Genomic DNA, 24,501 nt, shown 5'->3' on the forward strand with positions numbered 1-24,501 from the left:
TAAGAAAAATATTTACAGTTATGGGCCTTGTATAATTCATCTACTTAGCAGTCTTGTGGGGGGAGGTCAAAAAACCTCAACTTAGCAGAGGAATAGCTGTTATTTAAACTTTTTTTTTCAACTCTGTAACAAACCATTATTGTCTGGCTTTGCCAGCAATGCAACTTTTCCTCACCCCCATAACTTTATCAAGGATGTTTTGAAGTGCACTGAAAGACAACTTGAAACAGCTTCAAAGCATCAAGGCAGAGACTGAAATGAAGCTGCTTGGAAGCCACGTCTTTGGCCTGTTGTACTGCGATTAAACGAAAGTAAATAGCAGAACTTTATTTAAGAGATTATATCAATGGAATAGAGCACAGTCATGGGATAATGGTCTCCTGCTGCTTGATACATTCCAAGGGGAAACCAACCAAGGCATTTATCAAAAATAGATGTTGAGAGACAGATTTTATTTTCAAAGAAGTAGACAGTCTGTGCCAATACTGTGTTTAAATGATTTTATTTCTGCTATACCATATGATTAGTGATGCAGGTGTAATCATTCTGCCTCAGAGACATTGATGTTCAGAACTGTATAGCATTATCAAACAGTTCCATTTAGACTGGCATCAAGGACAAACATGTTTTTCAATCAATCAGAAATAAATTTACTTTTAAAAGTATAAGTTTTAATACTGCATTATAATTTTAAGAATAAACTGGTTTCTAAATTGGTTATTAGCTGTTTGCCACAGATAAAGCATGTTGTTTAGGAATTTGATAAACAAAGGCAGGAAATTAACATAGTAGCTATTTGGCAAAATCCAAACCAGGTGCCATATTGTGCCAAATCAGCATAAAATCTGATGGCACAATGCAGTCTGAAGGTTGTTCAAATCTGCATCCTATTTTATCCAAACTCTGAGAGTTTGTGGAAGAGGGAGGCAAAAGAAAAGGTCTGGGGTTTAGCCCATTTCTGTTTAGTACATTTAAAATAACATTAACTATCTACGTTAACTAATGGAAGTAAATTCAAACTGAAACCTTCCTCTCTCTCTTCACTTACCCATTTTGCCTAGCACAGGCAGGGCTGCCCGGGGGGGAGGGGGCAATTTGCCCCAGGCCCTGGACCCTGCAGGGGCCCCCACGAGAATATAGTATTCTATAGTATTGCAACTTTTTTTATGGAAGGGGCCCCTGAAATTTCTTTGCCCCAGGCCCCCTGAATCCTCTGGGCGGCCCTGAGCATGAGAGTAGACATCTGAGGGCTTGGGGGGTTTTAGTTCCCCCTGTCAAGCTGTCCTGCTAGAACAAATGTAAACAGCTGTGTAGCTGTAGTACCACGAGTGTAGAGGCAGCAGAAGTACAGCTCAGAATTGCCGAGTACAAGCCTGCCTGTAACCAGTGGGTATGTACTCAGCACAGCTAAGCCATGCCTGTGCTGCCGCTGGCCATGCTGCTGTGGCTATACTGTTATTTATACTCACCCTAGCTCTCAGAGAGCTAGTGTGGTATGTGTATGCAAGCAGGGGAATTGCACCATTAGCTCATAAAGCTCATGCTTTTTACAGCAAGTAGTTTAGTTTTGGGTTGATCTTTATTTTGATTGTGATTTTTCACATCTCGAGCTAGTAGCACAGATGTAGCCTTAGTTAAGTGAAATGTTGGTTGAATAAGAGGTAAACCTTCTCTCTAGAAAGTCTTTTGACTTGTCTGCTGCCAATCCTGCCTGTAATCTTTCAGCATGTCAGCAAACTCTACAACCGAAGGGCCTCCCTCTGTTTCCCAGTTGAATAAAGAGTGGAAAGTTAAAATCAAGAACTTTTATATAAATCCAGTGTTTCACTTTAGCAGGTATAGTTTATATTGCATACCAAAACATTGACTCTTACATTGCCTCCCAATTTCAATAAATTCATAGATTTTTATGTCAGAAGGCACCACAGTGATTGACTAGCCTGACCTCTGGCATAACACAGGCTGTAGAATTATCCTGTAGTAACTCCTGCTTCAAGTCCAATATGTGTGTCTGAACACACAGCGTATGTGAGTATCGTTTAGAAAAACACCTAAGTATGGGTTAAAAAATTCCACTGACAAGAATCCACCCCAGGCACACTCCACTGCCTGGCTTGTTAGTCTGAATTTATCTAGCTTCGACTTCCAGCCATTGGTTCTCATTGTACCTTAAAATATTGCCTCTCGGTATTATAATAGCTTAAAAAGCAGATTCTTTACTTGAAAAAAGTATGTATTGCATATCTTAGTTACTATGGGCCTGATCCTGAGTAGCATCAAAGCAGAGCTCAGTGCAAGTGAGAAGGCATTGCAGGCAGGGAGTGGAAAACCAGCTTTGCAGCTCCCAAATCCTAGACCATTCTGTACTGGTTCTAGGTGTGAAGCAGGTCAACCCAGGGCTATTCGACATTATGTCATTATTTCCACAGCCCCTGAGCAGGTAGGGGTTTACTGAGGCACTCGTACATCCCAGTCACATCCCATTTCGTATGTACATTTCCCTGCATTTCTGGCCCGGGAGATGGGGAGAAGGAGCCACTACGGTAGCTCTACACTACCTGAGGATTACCCTAGGAAAAGAGGGATGGTCGAGGGACTGCTCAAAGCCAGCTTTAGGGTTACTTTGAATGTGGCTAGGGCACAGGGAATTTGTATTTGTGTTTCAGTGGTTTGCACGCGCATACATATACACACATACGGGAGTTAAATCAAACAGCTGGTTTTATTTCCCTTAAATACTGGATATGCTGCAAGTATTTGCAAAATGCTTCTGGAGCTTTAATATTCAGCAATTTGAGAGCTGGTGATGGCTCCAGAAGTCGGTTGACTACACTGAGCAGTGTGCTGTGCACTAGTAAAGCCACCTTGAGTTTACATCATTCCCAGCAGCACTACTACTAGAGGGCAGTTTGTTGGGGAGTTGTGATGTCAGAGCATCAGCTGGCCAGCCCTGAGAGATGTGCAGTCATTCCTGCGAGCATTGCTTTTGTAGTTATACTTCCGGGAGCAAATGTGTGAAAAATAAGGACACCTCCCAGTGCAGGGGGAGGTCAGATCAGGGGTGAATTCATGCTTTTTAAATAGGTCTTGCAGCACAATGAAAGCAAGCGAGGCCAAAAAAGGTCAGTCTAGTGATGGTAACAGCACTTAAAAGAAAATAGGATCAGGAGGATTCTACTCCATGGATTTATTTCACACATATATTCACCACAAAATCGTTAACTTGGAGTTAAGGTTGCTAGGCTGCATATCCCATCAGTGCACCTGTAGCAATCAAAGCAATAAGCTGTTAAGTCTCTCAGCACCACAGTTAAACTCCTCTCATGAGTTGCCCCTGTCAAGCTCAGCTACTTATTTTCAACCATAACTCCACGCTCATCCTGAACAATGGTCAGGCAGGCACCCTTCAACACCAGCCATGTTTCCTGGCTATTCCGTTTGTGTGTTTTGGTGATTAAGATGGGATGGGTGTGATCTGCATAAATTACTTTGCAAGTAGTTCTATGCAGGGGGCATATGAGGTCTGGTTGTAGATTGCAAATGGCTGAGTGCAAGATGTGACGTTTGCTGTAATGTTTCAGAAAAGTTACTGGTGACCTGTGTCATTGGTGACCTAGTTATTGTTCAAAATTGGGCATGGTGGAAGTTACAGGGTTATGATTGTATCTGTTATCAGCGGGTAGCCGTGCTAGTCTGTATCCACAAAAACAACAAGGAGTCCGGTGGCACTTTAAGGACAAACAGATTTATTTGGGCATAAGCTTTCATGGGTTAAAAACCTACTTCTTCAGATGCATGGAGTGAAAATTACAGATGCAGGCATTATACTGACATGAAGAGAAGGCAGTTACCTCACAAGTAGAGAACCAGTGTTAACAGGGCCAATTCAATCAGGGTGGATGCAGTCCACTCCCACTAATTGATGAGGAGGTATCAATTCCAGTAGAGGGAAAGTTGCTTTTGTAGTGAGCCAGCCACCCCCAGTCCCTATTCAAGCCCAAATTAATGGTGTTAAGTCTGAAAATGAATTTTAGTTCTGCAGTTTCTCTTTGAAGTCTGTTTCTGAAGTTTTTTTGTTCAAGTATAGCTACTTTTAAATCTATTATAGAATGTCCAGAAAGATTAAAGTGTTCTCCTACCAGCTTTTGTATGTCACCATTCCTGATGTCCAATTTGTGTCCATTTATTCTTTTACATAAAGACTGTCTGGTTTGGCCAACGTACATGGCAGAAGGCCATTGCTGGCACATGATGGCATATATCACATTAGTAGATGTGCAGGTGAATGAGTCCCTGATGGTGTGGCTGATATGGCTGGCTCCTCTGATGGTGTTGCTAAAGTAGATATGGGAACGGAGTAGGCAATGAGATTTGTTACAGGGATTGGTTCCTGGGTTAGTGTTGTGCTGTGGTGTGTAGGTTGGAGATGGGGCTGCATGAGGTTGGGAGCTTGGTGCTTGAATGAAGCTGTGGATGGGGGAAAAGAGGGATTAAAGGAAAAATGTGAGGCATGAAAAGGAGCTCTTTCACTTTCTGGGTCTCTGCTTCTAGGCACAAGACCCACTTTTTCTTCATTCCCCCACTCCCCAACCCCACAGTCCTGCTTTCTTTTCCCCAGACCTCCCCCATATACCTACTCTCTCCTTTTCCTTTCTGAGACCAGTAGCACAGTGTGCCTTTGCTGAGGCATCAGCATTTTAAAGACTTCCCTTGGCAGGGGATAAACCCAGCAGTGCCAGAGGAGCTAACTCCAGTCCCCACTCTTCTCCCTGCACACAAGGTTTTTTCCTCAAGCCACTCACACATTCCTGCTAAATTCCTTTTACTTTGGCCCTCAGTACTCTGCTCAACCCCACCTGCCTCCTCAAGCCAAGTTCTTTATCCCTCATGAACTCCTCCATAGCTCCACAGAGCCCTGTCTCTTTCCCAGAGCTTACCCCTTGGCCCCTGATGCCTAGTTAGTCTCCCTGGCTCCCCATGGTATCGATGAGGGCCGGAGCTGGTGAGGGATAAACACCACGGAGGGAGAGGAGTTATTTAAGTTAAGTGCCAATATGGACACAAGAACAAATGGCTATAAACTGGCCATCAACAAGTTTTGGTTTGAAATTAGACAAAAGTTTCTTACTAACAGAGGAGTGCAGTTCTGGAACAGCCTTCCAAGGGCAGCAGTGGGGGCAAAAAACCTAACTGGCTTCAAGACTGAGCTTGATAAGTTTATGGAGGGGATGGTATGATGAAATTGTGTACCATGGCATGTGGCCCAACTGCGACTGCTAGCAGCAAATATCTCCAATGTCTGGTGATCAGACACTAGATGAGAAGGGCTCCGAGTTACTGCAGAGAATTCTTTCCCAGGTGTCTGGCTGGTGGGTCTTGCCCACGTGCTCACAGTCTAACTGATTACCATATTTGGGGTCAGGAAGGAATTTTCCCTCGGGTCAGATTGGCAAAGACGCTGGGGGATTATCACCTTCCTCTGTGGCATGTGACACTTGCAGGTTTAAACTAGTGTAAATGGTGGGTTCTCTGTAACTTGAATCCTTTAAATCATGATTTGAAGACTCAGTAACTCAGCCAGAGGTTATGGGTTGATTACAGGAGTGGGTGCGTGAGGTTCTGTGGCCTGCAATATACAGGAGGTCAGAGTAGATGATCATGATGGTCCCCTCTGACCTTAAAATATATGAGTCAAAGGCTAAGGCTGGCAGCCTTAACAGAAGTAGCTGTCAAGATGGAGTTTGATAAATGTCAACAGTGGCGCATGACCATGTCCGAGATGTTACATGAATGCATATGTGGATGAAGTTGGTAGTTTGTGAAGACTACTGATGTTTAGCTAGAAGGGCCCAAACAAATGTGTAAAAAAACTGTATAATTTCTAAAAAGGAGCATTTTTAAATATATCCTCTGCAAAAGTTAGTGAATATTAAACTAAAAATATCACATAGAAAATTCTATTGACCTCTGAAGGATTATTGTGCTCAATTTGGAGTCAAAATGCAGTAACTGAAGTGTGAAGCACAGGAATTTCAATCCTGCTTTAAGTGCAAATTTCAGCACAATTTCAGCTATGGAGCTGCAACTCTCTCCCCTGTAATAATGATGCTTTGTTGGCTCCTTTTGTTTTGATCTGTGATGCTGCGTTTTACGGAGAATGGGATTCATTGTCTGCTGTTGGAGGATCCATCTGTATTTGTAAGGATAGTTATTACTTCCTTTTGTGATAAAATAAATGAGAGGTAGGAGAGATGTCAGGCTGTTTTTAACGCCACTAACTGTTCAACCAGCCTGCCATCAATCCTGGTTTTTAATGCTGTAACTCATTGACATGCACCACTTGTGATTGCTGAAAAATAGAAGGTATGACAACTTTCAAACATACAGGTAGAACTTGTAATTTACAGCCTAATCCCTGTAAGATTGTCACATACAGTATGTTGATGATGTGACTCAATGAAATAATGCACAGCTATAACTGGCAATTACATGTGTCTGACAAAGTGGGCATTCACCCATGAAAGCCTATGCTCCAATATATCTATTAGTCTATAAGGTGCCACAGGACTCTGTTGCTTTTGGCAGTTACCCGTATCTCATTTTGGAGATGACCAGGGTTTTTTTCCTTGCTGAAGTGCTAATTCCATCTGTGGCTCCAAAATATCGGCAGTTTAGAGATGAACCCAGATTTTTATCAAGATAGGGAACCAACAGATATTTGGGTAAAAGCAAAGACATTTAGGCATGCATGTTTAAAAGGCATGTTTACATCTGTCTCGTATTTTGTGGTTTGTAGGATTCTCCTGATGTAAAGAGCTAGGACTTAAAGTTTAATTGGATATATCTAACTATATTTTAAATTTTCAAATTATAAAGAACAGGTCACTTTTTTCCATTCTGTATTTAACAAATAGCTCCAACGATCAGAACCAGTTTTCTCAAACTATTTTTTTAAAGCCATGACATGCCAGTACTCTATATGGAAAATGGTTAATTATCATTAGAACTATTAATTAACATTCAGAAGTAGATAAATAATGGTCAGAAATGTGTGTTTAAGATTTGGAAACTATATTTTATATTTAATTATCCTTTGGATCGAGTCCAGAGTTCCTGGGACTATTCCTTGTTTCCTCACACTCTGTTATTTTAAATTTCAGGTTCTGAAAAATCTTTTCTTCATTACTTCTTGCCATTTCTGCCTTACAAAGATGGCAGTTAATAAACTGTAGCACTAAATACTTTCTTAGTCACTTTCCATTGCATAGAAATTTTGCTCCAGTATAAATTATTTGCAATTGATGAAAAACACCTTTTCAATTTATGGTTTGGGCATTAGTAGCCTGAACAGACGACCATTAAAGTCATAAGCAAACTCCCACAGATTTTCAAAAATGACAAATCAGACCCTTTTTCATTTGAATACTCTGTTGCCAGTCTTAAAAATGAGACTATGGACTGCATTGGATCTAGACACCAAGCTACTATTCTTTAATTCTAGAGGTTGCATATGTTACTTTAGCCTTTACTGATCATGGGAATTTAGGATTTGACACAGTAAATCAAACTGGTTTTAGAATTTAGTTGGTGCATGGATTGTCTCTTTTGTGTATTTGTACAGCACTCATCAAAATAGGTGTTCAGCCCCATAATACACACATAGTCAATTGTTTAGCACTGCAAGCTGATGTCAGGGCCTGGCTGTGGGTAGCCTGTGTGCATGGGTCACTTATGAAGTTGTGATCAGGAGTTCAGTAACAGAGTTAGGGTTGAACCAGGTTAGAGTCAGGTGCGGAGTTGCAGACAGGAGGCAAGTAGCAGACTCAGGGCTGAGCTGGGATTAGGAGCCAGAGTCTGGGGTTCACAGCAAGGCAAGATCTGGAGAGAGAGCAAGCAGGCAGTCTGCTGAGAATTACTCCGATGGCTTTCTCATTTATACACCAGGATATGTCGGAAGGCCATCACTCAGGCCCTGCTGGGCAATACTTCCTGCAGTATCTGGCTTCACAGAGTCCAAGTACATACCTAGCATCTTGGACAGGACCATACTCAGGGCCATGCTACTATTTTTAGTGTACTTGCTCAGTCAGCGCTAGCACAGGTATGTCTACCCAAGCTGGAAATTACACCTCTGGTCATAGACAATGACTTTGACTTTTCTTTTTCCTGGTGGGTGCTCCACCCCCACTCCACCCTGAGGCCTTGCCCCCACTCTGCCTCTTCCCCCCAAGGCCACACCCTCGGTCCGCCTCTTTCTGTCCCAGCCCTACCCTCGATCCACCTCTTTGGCATGCTCTGCCCCCTGCCCCGAGACCCCACCCTCACTCTGCCTCTTCCGGCCTCGCTCCACCCCAGCCATTCATCACTCTCCACCCTCCCCTGAGCTCCTCCAGCCAGCCGGCAAACAGCTGATCAGCAGCCCCACTGAACAGCTGTGGCTGGTGGGTGGTGAACACCCCCTATTTTTTTTCCATAGGCACTTGAACCATAGAGCACCCAGAGAGTCAATGCCCATACTGTACCTCCAGTTCCAAGTATAACTGTACCCTGTGTCTGAGAATACTTTTTTTAAATCTTGGTACAACATTCCACTCTTTGGGTATCTTTGAATTGAGCCACACAAAACTAAGTACTGAATTATATAGAGATGTAAAGTGCATGGAGACAATAAGAAGCAAAAGCCTCCATCCCCAACCTGCAACCAGGGTTTAAATCTACAGTGCAGCATTCAGTGGAAGATTTCAGTCTCCAGGGCTTCCAGCCCTGCACCTTTCAAGGAGAGCCCAGCACACTTAGAGGAAGAAAAGAGACTTAAAAAAGAAATACAAACAATCTCTACTAGATGTTTCGTTCCTCAGTTCTTGCCTTTGTTACTATCGTCATTAATGAAGGAATGACTTTGCAGTAGCAGTGGGCAGCAATTTAAGTTCAAGACCTGCTTAAAGAGTGAAGCATGTTAAAACTTAGAGGAAATTATGTTAAATACACATCGGCCACATCTATATGAGCACTTTTTTGTAAAATGTCTTACCATTGCACTACCACTAGTGCAGCTCCATAAGTGGTAGCAACCAGGGTCGGCTCCAGGCCCCAGCACCCTAAGCTCGTGCTTGGGGCAGCGAGCTACGGGGAGCGCTCTGCCAGTCACTGGGAGGGCGGCAGGCAGGCAGGCAGCCTTCGGCAGCATGCCTAGGGAGGGGTCCGCTGGTCCTGCGGCTCCAGTGGACCTCCCGCAGGTGTGCCTGCGGAGGATCCGCTGGTCCCACGGCTTCAGTAGAGCCGCGGGACCGGCGACCGGCAGAGCACGCCCCGCAGCATGCCGCCGTGCTTGGGGTGGCGAAATGTCTAGAGCTGCCCCTGGTAGCAACAGTAGGAGCAGCTGGGGTTTTAAACACCATGTCGTCTAGACCTGCTCTGCTCTGCAAGATTAGATGATCTATGAAGGTTAAAGAGTCTACATTAGCACCCTTACCATTGCTACCACCAGTGGTTGTGAAATAATAGGAAATTTTAAGAAAAATGTTACTCTAGATAGCTCAAGTGTTGGGGGAAAATTGATAGTACTGTATTTTGTGGTTCAAGAGGCATCATGCATCTAATGATCATTCCTGCTGGGTTGCTGCTTTTTAATATTCCCTTATATTCTCTACTCTCAAAAATGTTGACTGCAATAGAGCTGTGCATAGCATATTGATACATTTGATTCACCATGAATAAGAATTCTGATTATATGCTGGATTCCTCCATCTGCAAATTAAGTTTTACATTATAAAAATGGTCAAATTCAAGTCTCGGGCCAAAATCATAAATTTCAGTTAGTTCTTCACTCACAGAAGTTTCATATTTCCGCTATTTTTCACTGCAATAATAACTTTTGGTGGTGAAAAAAGCCTTCCATTAAAAAACTTAAGGTGACAATGAACAGTATTTCAATGAAAAAAATGTTTTTCTCCTATTTCATTGAATTTCATTTTCATGCATCTCTACAATGCAGTATACAGTGTTATTTAAAAGCAGTTGTTTGTTGTTGGTGGAATGATCTCATGCACTTCATAGCAGCATTATTCATAGTTTAATATGTTTTAATCTTTGATGATGTTTCTCCAATGTTGAATATGTCACAGCTATCCATGATGTTTTCTTAACTCTTAGATGAGTATAAGCTTCATACGGAGAGTCATTATTTATTAACTACTTCTGTGCTGCCTACAGTACCAGATTTCTGAGGCAAACATTTCCCTGCTGCTGCCCCGTGTATCTGGTATGTCCTTACTGAAGCACCACTGGAAAATTCAGACTTAAAGGTTCAAACACTTCTGCTGCAGTGCAGTTAAACTGTGTGGCAGAGTTGTCATGAGCTATAAATTGTGCTCAGTTAAAACATATTCTTTATGTTCTGAAATGTCTGGTGTGTAAAGCAATGAGGCTATTCTCTTTATGTCAGAACTCGTTCTGTTATGTTTGGCTCTATAAGGCTTGAAATGTTTAGCTAAGATTTAGTTTTCTAATAGTCTGTTTTATTCTCTCTGCACAAAAGCCAAAATTTGTTCAATGTGATAGAAACCAATTTTAGAGATTTTCTTTTTCAAAGTTTGAGTGCAACCACATTGATTATGAGACTTGTCAGCAATATACAAACCTAGTAAAGCTGAACAATATCTACAGTATCAGTCTACCTGATACAATATCCTTTTCAAGTAGATGCAAGTATTTTGTTGTTGCTTTACCAAACAGTAACATCCAAGAAAATGAGCGTTGGATCGATTTTATGCTTTGAAGTGATCTCTGGAAACTTCTGAATTACTTCACAGTATGCTGTTCACCATTTGTAATGATACTAAGGAACATGTTATCTATTTAGTAGCTGGATAATGTTTCTCATCAGTAACACCCGGCAAACATTATGTTTCAAGTTGGTCATAAAGATTTCAGCAGTTATTGCAGAACTGGGAGGCCTAATTTATAATTCCTGTGGAGTGAGTCTCTGTTGTGCTGCCCCTCTTCACATGTTCAGATCTTTATGGCTAATCAGCCCATCTTCCAAAGTTTGAGAAGCAATCTTAAAGCATTTTACTATATTTGTGATCGCAGACAGCATTGCAATGCAGACAGAGAAGCAGTGTGTAATTTAACTATTGAAGAATCCAAACTGAAATTTAACTGCTTAGATCACTTCAATTCCTGAGAACCCATCCACATATGCAGGCTTAAATCGGGCTCCAAGCTAGCTCAGCTAGTTGAGCTAGACCCTGTGGTGTGCAATATTTATGCAACTTAGGTTTTGATTGATGTTTTTCTCCTTCTAACTTTTATATCTTTCAGCCAATATATTCTGACATCAGTTTCTTGATTATACAGTGAGCCATTATGCCTCTATGCTATACAGCATCAGCGTTCCACACCATAATTTACTGTAATAACAAATATGCATAAGATAGAAATAGGCCCTCTGTAAATGGGAAAACAGATATCTTACATGTATACACTACTTTCATTGAGAAAGATCCTAAAGAACTTCCCAAATTACACATACCCACACACACTCTCAGATAAGCAGCTCTTTCTAGGGTGAAGATGGCAGTCAGCCAGCCAGCATATAGCATGCGTTAACTGACTGGGGACTGCTGTAACTTATCTCACCTTTAGGAAAAGTACTAGGGGATCTTTAATGTCTGTATAGAACAATGATATCTTGTTTATTATGATATCTTAATAAAATACATCTTAAAGTAAATACAGTGGTACTCAATTCATCTAGTTTGAAAGACTCAAAGAGTAAGTCAGCTCTACACATACGTGAACTTGTGATTCTAGGTATTTCCAAATTTGAGGATTAGACCACTAGGCCAGAGATCGGCAACCTTTGGCACATGGCCCGCCAGGGTAAGCCCCCTGGTGAGCCGAGACGATGTGTTTACCTGCCACATCCGCAGGTTCGGCCGATCGCTGCTCCCACTGGCTGTGGTTTGCTGCTCCAGGCCAATGGGAGCGGCGGAAAGCAGTGTGGGCCAAGGGATGTGCTGGCTGCTGCTTCCCGCTGCCCCTATTGGCCTGGAGCAGTAAACCGCAGCCAGTGGGAGCCGTGATTGGCCAAACCTGCAGACGCGTTAAGTAAACAAACCAGCCCGGCCTACCTGGGTGCTTACCCTGATATGCCACGTCCCAAAGGTTGCCGATCACTGCACTAAGCCATCACTATCTGCCTTCATAAGGAATGACAAATACAATACCTCAACAAAAGGTTAAACCATTAGTAAAAGAAATGTTATACATTGTGGGAGGAGGAGTAAACAGATTCTAAGGTGTGTATTTGGTTAAAAATAACAGTAACAATAATGGTGAATATACAACAGAAGTCAGCAAAGTCAGGGTATCGTAGGTAGAGGCCCTGCCTGAAGTGATTCTCCCAGGTTTAATTTAGGCACATGATTAAATACCTTGCTAAATTGGGGCTAGAGTGACCAATTTGTAAATATTGTAGGTTTTGTTATGGTTATGAACACCTGTGTAAGCTCAGATCCAAACCTCACAAAGCTGTAATTCACTCATATGAAACCTCTAACAAACAGCAATCAGCAGGTCACAGAGTAGATTGAAGCATGGCACAGTGTGGTTGCTATCAAAAAATTAGTTTCACTCCCCTCCCCCGTGTTATCTGAGATGCTGAAGATTTTCTTTGTACTTACAATTGAAATCATATCCGTGTCACTGTGTGATAATGGTGAGTGAATGTTAACATTTTAATAATAACCATTGGAAGTAGTTTTTGATAGAACTGATTTTAGCCAAGACTATCTCTTTGAATATTTTGGTGGATAGGTGCAATAAACGACCATTTACCTTTGATCATTTTAAATGTATTGTATACATGATTCCCATAATGATATAGCTAAATTAAATATTTATTAGATTAGTTCATCTATGAACACAGCTAAAATGACACCTACATTCTATTTAAGTCTCTGGTCAGACCCTTGCATAGAGTAAAATACTATTGGACTGTGGAGCACACAGATCCAGCATGCTGCTGCTTCATTTTGCTTTGTGAAAAGGCAAATACCAACTTATGTGAACATGGTCTGTGATATGTAGCCTAAGTTCAATGATAGCACACACAGTAAGTTTAATATGTTAGCACATCAAAGGGAGAAAAATAAAACTCTGAAAATAGATAACCATTAAATGATTACTAATGCATAGCAATGCTAATGGAGTGCAAGGAGATTTAAATCATTTTTAAAAAGATACTTTTTCCTATGCTATTTTATTTCAGGGGTCAACATTGCAGGTGGCTTGTTCGTATAGCAATGGATTCTTACACTGTGCAAAACTAAAACAATAAGGCACTTTTGAATTACACTTAGCAAATAGGGAATTGTCTGATTCTTGACTATAACACACAGGGAAGCTATGGTGTCATACAAAAATGTTTTCCAGAAAAGTTTCAGAGTGGTAGCCATATTTACTGTATTTCCCACTGCATGCATCTGATGAATTGGGCTTTAACCCATGAAAGCTTATGCTCAAATAAATTTGTTAGTCTCTAAGGTGCCACAAGTACTCATTCTTTTTGTTTTCCAGAAAGTCTTCTTTGATAGACTACTAAAATGATGTTACCAGGAATTAAAGATATATGTCTATTACTTACACTGGCTTTGTAATGGATGACAAACCTCTACTGGTACCACGAGATAAGAAACAGCTGTTCTCAGCTGTTGGATTTGTGCCAGAAATGAGATGATTATTCTCAGAGCACAGTTGTAAAAGGTACCACGTATTTTGTCAACTCAAATATATGCAAGACTAGAATCATCCAGGACAGCAGCAACTGTATTACAGACAACCTCACAACAGTCTCTTGAAGGAACACTAAATCCAATTATGCAGAACATCGCAGAATTGTTTATTTCTAAAGCATTTAGTTCCACTGAAGGCAGACTATTTGTGCTTGGTTTTTTAAATGGATCAAGAACACCTTTGTATATAAGATTCTGGGATAATAAGTTATGCCTCGAAAGCTGTTGCCCAGATGAATTCAGGAGTGAAGGAGAAATACACCTTCCAGAATAATTACGGCAAACCATCCTATTCTTTAGATATTCACTAAATACATAACATTTCCTTTGATTTTAAGATAGGAACTCTAGCTGAGTTGTTCTCACTCTGAAAGATAATGTTTGGTTTGGTTTTTTGGGAGAAGGGGCTTTTTGCAGTTTGGGGAGTTGAACGAGTAGGACTTTTTAATTATAAATACATATTATACCATACAAAGTAGATCACATCCTCAAATTAATGTAGGAGTTTTTTTGTGGGGGCCGGGGGGAGGAGGAGGTGGTGGTTCTGTTTTTTACTCTTCAGAATACCTAGTTCCATAATCCAAATGTTTTTTTAAACCAGTTTGTATGCCATCCTCTAGCCTTACATAGCTAGGAAGATTAAGCTACATGAACAACTGAAATTGTCAGATATAGATACATGGGGAAGGTGGGTGGCATTCTTCCTAGTTCTTAATTTCAGATAACACACAGCATTGCCTGATGTGTTGTCTTTGGAGGTTTTCTGCATCCAAGTATATAGTGGAATGAGTTTATTATGACAGAAGCTAAGATGTAGATATTATTGGAAATGTGGGAAGATGGTGAATGTTAGCTATGTTAGTTTTTGTTGTTTTTTTAGTTATTTATATAACCATATTTCCCTATGAGCCCTAGTTATGGAGTAGGCCCCATGCTTGGCACTGTACAAATACTGAACGAAAAGACTGTCCCTGTCCCCAAAGAGTTTACAATCTAAGAAATATATTACAATGCTTAACTCTGTGTGTGTATTTATATGCATAAAATATATGCACAATCTTTATTCTGTCCCTTTGCATATATGTATTATGATTTAGTTTTCAAATAGATCACCTGGTGCAAGTGCTGCAGGAACTAACTAGGGGCAGAGTTCTTCTTGGTCTGCTGCTCAAAAACAGGGAAGAATTGGTAGGGGAAGCAAAAGTGGCTGGGAGCCTGGGAGGCAGTGACCATGAGATGGTCGAGTTCAGGATCCTGACACAAGGAGAGCAGCTGAATACAGACCCTGGACTTCAGAAAAGCAAACTTTGACTCCCTCAGGGAATCCCCTGGGAAAATAACATGAGAGGGAAAGGAGTCCAGGAGAGCTGGCTGTATTTTAAAGAATCCTTATTGATGTTGCAGGAACAAACCATCCCGAGGTGTAGAAAGAATAGTAAATATGGCAGGTGACCAGCTTGGCTTAACAGTGAAATCCTTGCTGATCTTAAACTCAAAAAAGAAGCTGACAAGAAGTGGAAGATTGGACATATGACCAGCGAGTATAAAAATATTGCTCAAGCATGCAGGAGTGAAATCAGGAAGGCCAAATCACACTTGGAGTTGCAGCTAGCAAGGGATGTTAAGAGAAACAAGAAGGGTTTCTACAGGTATGTTAGCAACAAGAAGATCAGGGAAAGTGTGGGCCCCTTACTGAATGAGGGAGACAACCTAGTGACAGAGGATGTGGAAAAAGCTAATGTAGTAAATGCTTCTTTTGCCTCAGTCTTCATGAACAAGGTCAACTTCCAGACTACTGCACTGGGCATCACAGTATGGGCAGAAGGTGACCAGCCCTTTGTGGAGAAAGAAGTGTTTCAGGAATATTTAGAAAAGCTGGACGAGCACAAGTCCATGGGGATGGATGCGCTGCATCCGAGGGTGCTAAAGCAGTTGGCGGATGTGATTGAAGAGCCATTGGCCATTACCTTTGAAAATTTATGGTGATTGGAGGAGGTCCTGGGTGACTGGAAAAAGGCTAATATAGTGCCTATCTTTTAAAAAAAAAAAGGGAGCGGGGAGAAGGAGGATCCGGGGAACTACAGGCCAGTCGGCCTCACTTCAATCCCTGGAAAAATCATGGAGCAGGTCCTCAGGGAATCAATTTTGAAGCACTTGGAGGAGAGGAAGGTGATCAAGAACAGTCAACGTGAATTCACCAAGGGCAATCATGTCTGACTACCCTAATTGCTGGCTCTGTGGATGAGGGGAAAGCATGTTATTCCTTGACTTTAGCAAACGTTTTGTTACAGTCTCCCACAGTATTCTTGCCAGCAAGTTAAAGAAGTATGTGCTGGATGAATGGCCTATAACAGGGGTTGGCAAGCTTTCAGAAGTGGTGTGCCAAGTCTTCATTTATTCTCTCTGATTTAAGGTTTCGTGTGCCGGTAATACATTTTAACATTTTTAGAAGGTCTCTTTTTATACATTTATAATAAATAACTAAACTATTGTTGTATGTAAAGTAAATAAGGTTTTTAAAATGTTTAAGAAGCTTCATTTAAAATTAAATTAAAACACAGAGCCCCCCAGACCGGTGGCCAGGACCTGCGCAGTGTGAATGCCACTGAAAATCAGCTTGCGTGCCACCTTCGGCACGTGTGCCATAGGTTGCCTATCCCTGGCCTATAAGGTGGATGGAAAGCTGGCTAAATCATTGGGCTCGATGGGTAGTGATCAATGGCTCCATGTCTAGTTGGCAGCCGGTTTCAAACAGAATGCCCCAGGGGTCGGTCCTGGGGCCAATTTTGTTCAATATCTTCATTAATGATCTGGTGGATGGCGTTGATTGCACCCTCAGCAAATTTGCAGATGACACTAAACTGGGAGGAGTGGTAGATATGCTGAAGGGTAGCGATAGGATACAGAGGGACCTAGACAAACTGGAGGATTGGGCCAAAAGAAATCTGATGAGGTTCAACAAGGACAAGTGCAGAGTTCTGCACTTAGTATGGAAAAATCCCATGCACTGCTACAGACTAGCGACTGAGTGGCTAAGCAGCAGTTCTGCAGAAAAGGACCTAGGGGTTACAGTGGAGGAAAAGCTGGATATGAGTCGACAGTGTGACCTTATTGCCAAGAAGGCTAATGGCATTTTGGGCTTTATAAGTAGGAGCATTGCCAGCTGATCGAGGGACGTAATCATTGCCTTCTATTCGGCATTTGTGAAGTCTCATCTGGAGTACTGTGTCCAGTTTTGGGCCCCACACTACAAGAAGAATGTGGAAAACTTGGAAAGAGTCCAGTGGAGGGCAACAAAAATGATTAGGGGGCTGGAGCGCACTTATGAGGAGAGGCTGAGGGAACTGAGATTATTTAGTCTGCAGAAGAGAAGAATGAGGGGGATTTGATAGCTGCTTTCAACTACCTGAAAGGGGGTTCCAAAGAGGATGGATCTAGACTGTTCTCAAGTGGTAGCAGATGACAGAACAAGGAGTAATGGTCTCAAGTTGCAGTGGGGGAGGTTTTGGTTGGATATAAGAAAAACTTTTTCACTAGGAGGGTGGTAAAGCACTGGAATGGGTTACCTAGGGAGGTGGTGGAATCTCCTTCCTCAGAGATTTTTAAGGTCAGACCTGACAAATCCCTAGCTGGGATGATTTGATTGGGGATTTGTCCTGCTTTGGGCAGGGGGTTGGACTAGATGACCTCCTGAGGTCCCTTCCAACCTGATATTCTATGATTCAATGACCACATGCTATGTTCTGCAGAACCCATCTGAGGGTCAGAGTCTGCATCCCTTACTCACACTGAATAGTACCTTATTCCATGATTTGTGCTCTTGAAATCAATTGGACTGCTCTTGCAGCAAAGCTCAACTCCATGTGAGTTAGAATGGCAAGAATCTGGCCTTCAGTTTGCAGAATGGAGAGTACTCAGGGAAATAAAACAGCTGTTCAGTATTTCTTTTTAACCTCACCATTCAGTGTTCAGCTCAGTTTCTCATTTGCAGTACTCCATCCATTCCCAACACTGGATGAGCATTTATATAAAGTGTGTTTCTATGTGTGATTGGCCAAACTGTTTCAGGATATAGAGTAAGTAGCCGTGCCCAGAATCCTTTCTTCATACGTATAAGGTGCCCATAATTTTGCTGCAGATGATATGGCTGTTGGCCCCAGAAAAGTGTGTATTGATGAAGCTGTACTTTTCCATTACCCTGCTTTTCTGTCACCCTCCAGTCCATCTATAATGTCGCTGCCAGACTCCTCTTCCTTGCCACTCCAGCTCCATTATCACCTTCTTTGAGTTCCTTTACTGGCTTCTCATTTTCATCCAAAAGTATCTTAAACTCTTTGTGTTTGATCCAGCCCATATCTCATTTTGATTGAATGTTACTCTCCTTTTTAGACTCTCATAAGTGCCTCCATGTATTTCCCATGCTGCCCTTGCAGCTGATTATTTTCTCCCTGATATTGTTTGCCATGCAACTTCCCTGACCTCCTTCAAATCCCTCTTCAAAATGTATTTATTTATTAGCAATCCCACAAACAATGATCCAATAGTTCCCTATAGACTATTTAAAAATGTGTTTCACAACTTCTCTCCATCTCCTTTGTTCATGTTATCTTTTTACTTGAATTTCTGAGGTTCAATGAGATGTATTTAAAGTAGGTGGTATATTTTCTTTATTCAGCTGATGGACTTTTTTGCATAGGTGACGTGTGAATACATTTGTTCCTTTATTCATATGGATTGTGATTTGATTTTGTTTTAATATCTGTTAAAACACCCAGACCCTGGGATAGGCATTTTTTAAGTAGATAAATCTAAATGACTATATATAGAATAGCGAGCCAAGGCAAGTGAGGTAATATCTTTTACAAGACCAACTTCTGTTGGTGACACAGAAAAGATTTTGAGCTACACAGAGCTTTTCTTCAAGTCTGAGAAAGGTACATTGACTATATCTACACAGAATTAAAAACCCACAGCTGGCCCATGCCAGCTGATCCGAGCTAATGGGGCTTGGGCTAAGGGGTATTTAACTGCAGTGTGAATGTTTGGGTTTGGGGAAGCCTGGGCTTTAGTACGCTGTGAGGTGGGAGAATTTCCAGAGCTCAGGCTGCAGCTGAAGCTGGAACATCTACATTGCAATTAGTGGTCCCTTAACCTGAGCCTGTGAGACCAAGTCAGCTAGTATGGGCCAGCTGCAGGTGTCTAATTGCAGGGTAGGCAAACCCTCAGAGAGCCAGGGCTAAATACAAGTTGGAACAGATGGTTTAGTGTAAATAGTTAACATGTATTGTAAGAGATGAATCAAAGTGAAGTGGCCTGGTCACACCTCTGCAGTCATAGCACTGAAAGGGGGGAAGGAGGAGTAGGAAGGGTTAGTGGGTTACACATTATTGTAATAAGCCTTAGATATTCTTTATTAAAACTGTGATTTTTAGAGTCTCGTGAAGTTATGAATTTTAGCTCCCAGAGTTATCTCTAGAAGGTGTTGGGCAGTTTTCCTTTGAGGATGAGGACTGAAGTGTCAGATGTAGAGAGATCGCTTTGTGAAAAGTGTTCACCTGCAGGTGATACAGTGTTTTTGTCTTTGAGGGTTTTTCTATGTGCGTTCCTTTGGGACATTGTGATTGTCTGTTTTCACCCATAGTTGTTGTTGGAGCATTTAGTGCACTGGATGAGATACACCACATGTTGTGATAGGCTTGTATAGGACCCAGGGATCTTGAAAGGTGTGTTGTGAGGGTATTGATTTTCATAGCAGTTGAGATATGTCTGCAGGTTTTGCATCTATTATTATGGCAGGGTCTGGTACAACTTTGAGCTGGTGGATCCTGGTTTGAGGGGAGCTTGCTTCTGATGATGAACTTGAAAAGATTGTAAACTCTAAGTATTAAAGAAGAGCTTTCAGAATATGGCTCAGACCATCAGCAAGCAAGAATTTCCATCATATGAAAATGGCCTACCCATATTCCTTTTTCATAGAAAACATTATTTACAACATATTTTCACTATATTGTAAGTTGATGTTGGTACTTAGTGCTGTGAGAGTCTAGACTGAGAAAACTGCTATTATGTAGTGCCATTTTCTGATGGGTTTAACACTTCTTGATGTGATCATGCTGACATCTTCTGCACTGCTTGCCATTTTTGAAAAACAATAAAACACATGAACATTTAATAATGTAGGAAATAAAAATGAAATAGGTCTCTATTTAAAACAAATAAACAGGAGAACGTCATCATACTAGGCTGCTAAATGTCTTTACTTGACATAAAATGTAAACCAGAGTGTAATTTTGTTCCTAGAAGGATGAGAACAGTTGATCAAATAAGAGATAAAATTGAAGAAAAAACAACAGAAAGCATTACCAAGAGGTGCCCTGTAAAAGAACTCACCAGAAAAACAGATAAGGAACTGAACAAGCAGCCTATCTTTTCTTTAAGTTTAGTAGTCGAAGAGGTTTTTGCATTTATCTTTGCAGCTGAATGAGTTCAATTTCACTCAGATTAGGACAGAAATTTCAGAACAGCAGGTTAATCCTTCCTGCCTTCATGGGTAACTTAGCAAACAGACCCATATCAGCGTGGCCAAGTGTAAAATTGTAATTCCAGAGATTAAAGTTGTCTTTTCTGTTTGCTTTGAACTTGACCTCCATGTCTCTTTTATTTTATTTATATATTTATTTATTTATTTTTGTTAACAGCTTCTGTCCAGGGTCCCTGGGAGAGGGCAGTCTCACCAAACAAAGTGCCCTACTATATCAAGTAAGTATAAATAATATTAATGATGACTATTTAGTAGTCTCGTATATGTGTGATAATTAATTATTTCTTTAATCTGTCCTGATATAATTCTTGTGTTGTTTCAGTGGGAAGGACAAAAGTAGTGAAATATGCAATAAAATATCATGCAAACATGCTGGTGCTCTGGGGAGCTTCCTTAAAAAAAAACAACAGCAGATAGTTTTTGAGTTGCGATAAAGCAGAGTGCCTTTCATGTCATTGCAGCAGTCACCTGAAAAGTCTAGCAAAGCTGTGGACCACATGGTTCATACTTGATTCCTTTATATCAGTTCCTTTCTCCATCAACAGTGAAAAAGGGAGGTTTTGCACTACCACAAGCCAGTCAGAATTTTGGTGAATGATTTGGTGTTGAAAGCAGCCACATATGGTTCAACTGAGAAATTTGCAGCTTTAGCATCATAGTCCTTTTTCTTTAACTGATCTTTCTAAAACTATCAATTGTCCATTATCCTGTGAACACCTTTAGCAACATTGTTTGGCAGAATCTGTTGTTGAAGGACAACAAGGGAGAAATTAATATTAAAAATAGTCACAGAATAACAAACTAAGAGGAAACTTTAAAAACCCAGGAGGAGTTCACTTTTTCATGCCTCGGGTTATCCCACTGCACAACAAAAATAAGGGAGAATAAATTACTCCTTCGTGCTCTTGTTTTTCCATGTTGCTATCATGAGCTGTGAGCTGTTTCTTCACTACAGCCTGGAAAAATAAATGCTGCAGTACATAGGATGCAGTTGCTGTGTTAACAGAGCCTGCAGTGCAAATGACTAAAACTTAAGTGTCTGTATTTGGGTTACAGTGATCCATGTTACACTGCACCATCTGTTACAATAATGAATGCCCTCTACAACAGACAGAACCTAAATTTTTCAGTATGGCCACTTGATTGCTATGGCACTCCAGGCCTGAATTTTGTAGCAAAATATAATTTCTGTGGCAGCTTCAAAATTGAGGTTTTATTGAATTAAATGTAAAAATGAATAACAGTCAGAACTAGAGTATTCCCTAGTATTATTTATTTTTATATTAAATTTGTTTGCTGCTGCCCCAAATTTTAAATTTGCTGCAGACATTTATATTGGCAATGAATAATTAAATTGAATGGGGAAAGCTAGAAGTTTTGACACATGAGTCGGGGTGTTTTGGCATCAACTGCGAGAGGGAGTTTGGGGTTTTGGCACCCCTGTCACAGCTGAGGCACTGGGGAAAGGGATACATCTCATTTTCACTTACCCTTGAGGTGACTTGACATTTTGGTTGGAGAAGCTTTAATTCCTAATATTCACCACAACAATTCTTTGTGGCAGTCAAGAGCCCACAGCACCTCGCAATCATCATATCTGCCACTACTTCCAACAGCAGTAGATGTACACACTAGCTGAATGTTAATGCTAAAATGATCAATAGCAAAATAAACATTTTATTTTGTTCTTAGTTTTCAGAGTCAGTGCCCCATTACAGCTATTGTTTCAGGCTATTTGCAGACTCAGGAAAAACATACTTCATATGTTTCCATTTGGTTCACTCAGGGAAGGTTATCTTCACAACCATAGGGGCTGGTAATATAACTTCTATAATGAAAGCTTACATTCTGTGGCATGTTGTACAGGAGCACCCTATAGCTGACATAGCAATTGAATATCTGAGGGATTTTTTTAGTCCTAGTGACCTCCCTGTTCCATCTGCTCCCTGCTCCAGCTTTAAGACTACCCCCCGCGATTTCAATGTTTCTCTTTCCATTTCTCCTTTATTCCCCTCATTTAGCATTTCATATTTGTCATAGCAAAACTACCTGTTATTCTTAGCTTTTCAACCTTTAAACAATGCTTATTTAGCCATCTTTTTTTTTTCATCCGTTGAATTATTACTTTCTTGCTTATCTTTAATTGTTACAAGAGTTGCCATAAAGGTGTAACATAAGGATAAGTATCATACCTGGCCCTTTTCTTAATGTTTATGTAGTTTTTCTTTCCATCTTCAACATAGAATACTCAGACCACACATGAGAGCATCCTTTGCTAACTGAATGTCCTGCATACATTACTGGTTTTGTGTTTTATCAATTTCCTTCTTGATATTTAGGTGTTTTAATTCATCAGTTTCACATTTGAAATGTCACAGCATTTGATGAGTCCATAAATCAGGCAACTCTTAATACTAAATACTCAGCGGTAACATTCCAGACTTCTTAGTGTTAGATCACTCCAAGCCCTTTGAAATTGATAGTTAAAACTTCATTTTTATACAGTTGATTAGTCTGTAGCAACCAGCCACCACTAAAGTTTCTGAAGTACTGTAAAATTTTTAATATTTCGTCTCCCTTGGGCCTTATTCCTGCCAGCGTCTCTTTTACCTTATTTCAGTACAGCTTTCATTGCTACTGAAAATATAATCACCAACAATGTGCAACCTGTTACAACTGCTTTTCCTACTCTATGCCGTTTTGTGGTTTCTTGGCCTACTGTCAGCCTCAGGAAAATTGCAATATAATGGCCGTTTACCAGCTGCTGCATTCTGTTAGGATTTCTTTCACCTTTTTATGTGGTTAGTCCCACATGGATAGGCCAAACAGAGACAACAGTTAACACTCACCTTGCTTGCTTCCCTAATGAGTTGAGAAATCATATTTCTGTATTCTAGGCTACCAAAGGTGCCTTGGATTCTAAAGTAGCAAACGGATTTTCCTCCCTGCCTGCTGAATACCTGGCTGTATGATGGGGTATCAAGGAAAAAAAATTACATCTGCAGGTTGCTATGTGAAATCTTTCTAAACTACACTTCATATAACCCCCTTTTTTCCATCATCAGCCTTTTTCTCGTTATGCTGATGACCTTCCTGTTCTTCATGTCAACCAAAAAAGTTACTATGAAACCCTTAAGTACTCCAGAGATCACATCTTATTTTATACTGTATAATTTACAAGTAATCCCATTTTTCCTATGGCTAATAAAGGCTCTAAAGGTTTACATTAGTTCAGAGGTGGGGAAAAGAAACATGTAAGAAGACTGCTGTTTTGCCAGGCCTCTTGTCTAAGTCCCTGACCCTGCAATTGATCCGCTTGGGCAGATCAATGAGCCCTGATGGCAAAATCAAAAAGGCTTAGCATATGTGCCGGGCCTTCCTGCATGGAGGCAGCTGTGGGATTGAAGGCTGCCACTAATAGGAAGCATCATTTCCAGAAAAAATGGGTTCATCTAATATACCAGAAAAGTCTGGTGAGTGAGAGAGGCCTGAGACAGTTAAGATACAGTGACACTTTAAAAATGTTTTAGGCTTTTATTTAAATCTCTTACTTTAGCTTTTACTAAGCAAAAAAGTGATTACCAAACATAAGAAATATAAATAGCAAATAAAAACTATACAAAAGAAGAAACCTTCTGAAATGTATCTGCATGTACATATGAAATACGTGCAGAGAAAAATGTCTTAAATTCTAAGAATAGAATATAAAGAGAAAAAGAAGATCAGAAGAGGAAGCCCACATGTGGAAAGGACATATTGAGGTGGTAAGGTTAAAATCATGTTACCCTTTTCTTTAACTGTTTACTATGCTATAAATGAGGGTTTTTCATATCCAAAGGCAGAAGGAAAAACAGCCATATGGGCGGTATATGCATACTGGAAAACTTCAAGTGTAGATCTAAAGTATTAATTTGCTTTCCATATTTAATTAATGATTTGCTTTTTTAAATGTAATTTTCTTAGTGGTAGTAATAATACACATTTGCACATTAATTTCTCCTTATATCTGTTTGTTAAATTTATTAATGAAAGGGGTGGGCATAGTGCACCAAATACTTTCACGTGATCATTTAGGATTAAATCTTTTATTCTTCTTCGAGTGCTGTCCCTGCGGGTGCTCCACTTCAGGGGTTGGTGTGTCCTGGCGCTGTCGATCAGAGATTT

The 24,501-nt window shown here is 40.7% G+C and overlaps 1 protein-coding gene across 11 annotated transcripts in view; it reads left to right on the forward strand.

The window, feature by feature from the left end:
* DMD (dystrophin) overlaps nucleotides 1–24,501 on the forward strand; it is a 2,125,007-nt gene that overhangs the window by 1,947,096 nt on the left and 153,410 nt on the right. For all 11 annotated transcript variants that reach the window (XM_050936430.1, XM_050936437.1, XM_050936440.1 and 8 more), the window contains one exon: nucleotides 20,495–20,555. In XM_050936430.1, coding sequence (XP_050792387.1) covers nucleotides 20,495–20,555 — 61 coding nt within the window. The remainder of the gene's footprint in view (nucleotides 1–20,494; nucleotides 20,556–24,501) is intronic.

Source organism: Gopherus flavomarginatus, chromosome 1 (genome assembly GCF_025201925.1).
Source record: "Gopherus flavomarginatus isolate rGopFla2 chromosome 1, rGopFla2.mat.asm, whole genome shotgun sequence".
NCBI classification, from domain to species: Eukaryota; Metazoa; Chordata; order Testudines; family Testudinidae; genus Gopherus; species Gopherus flavomarginatus.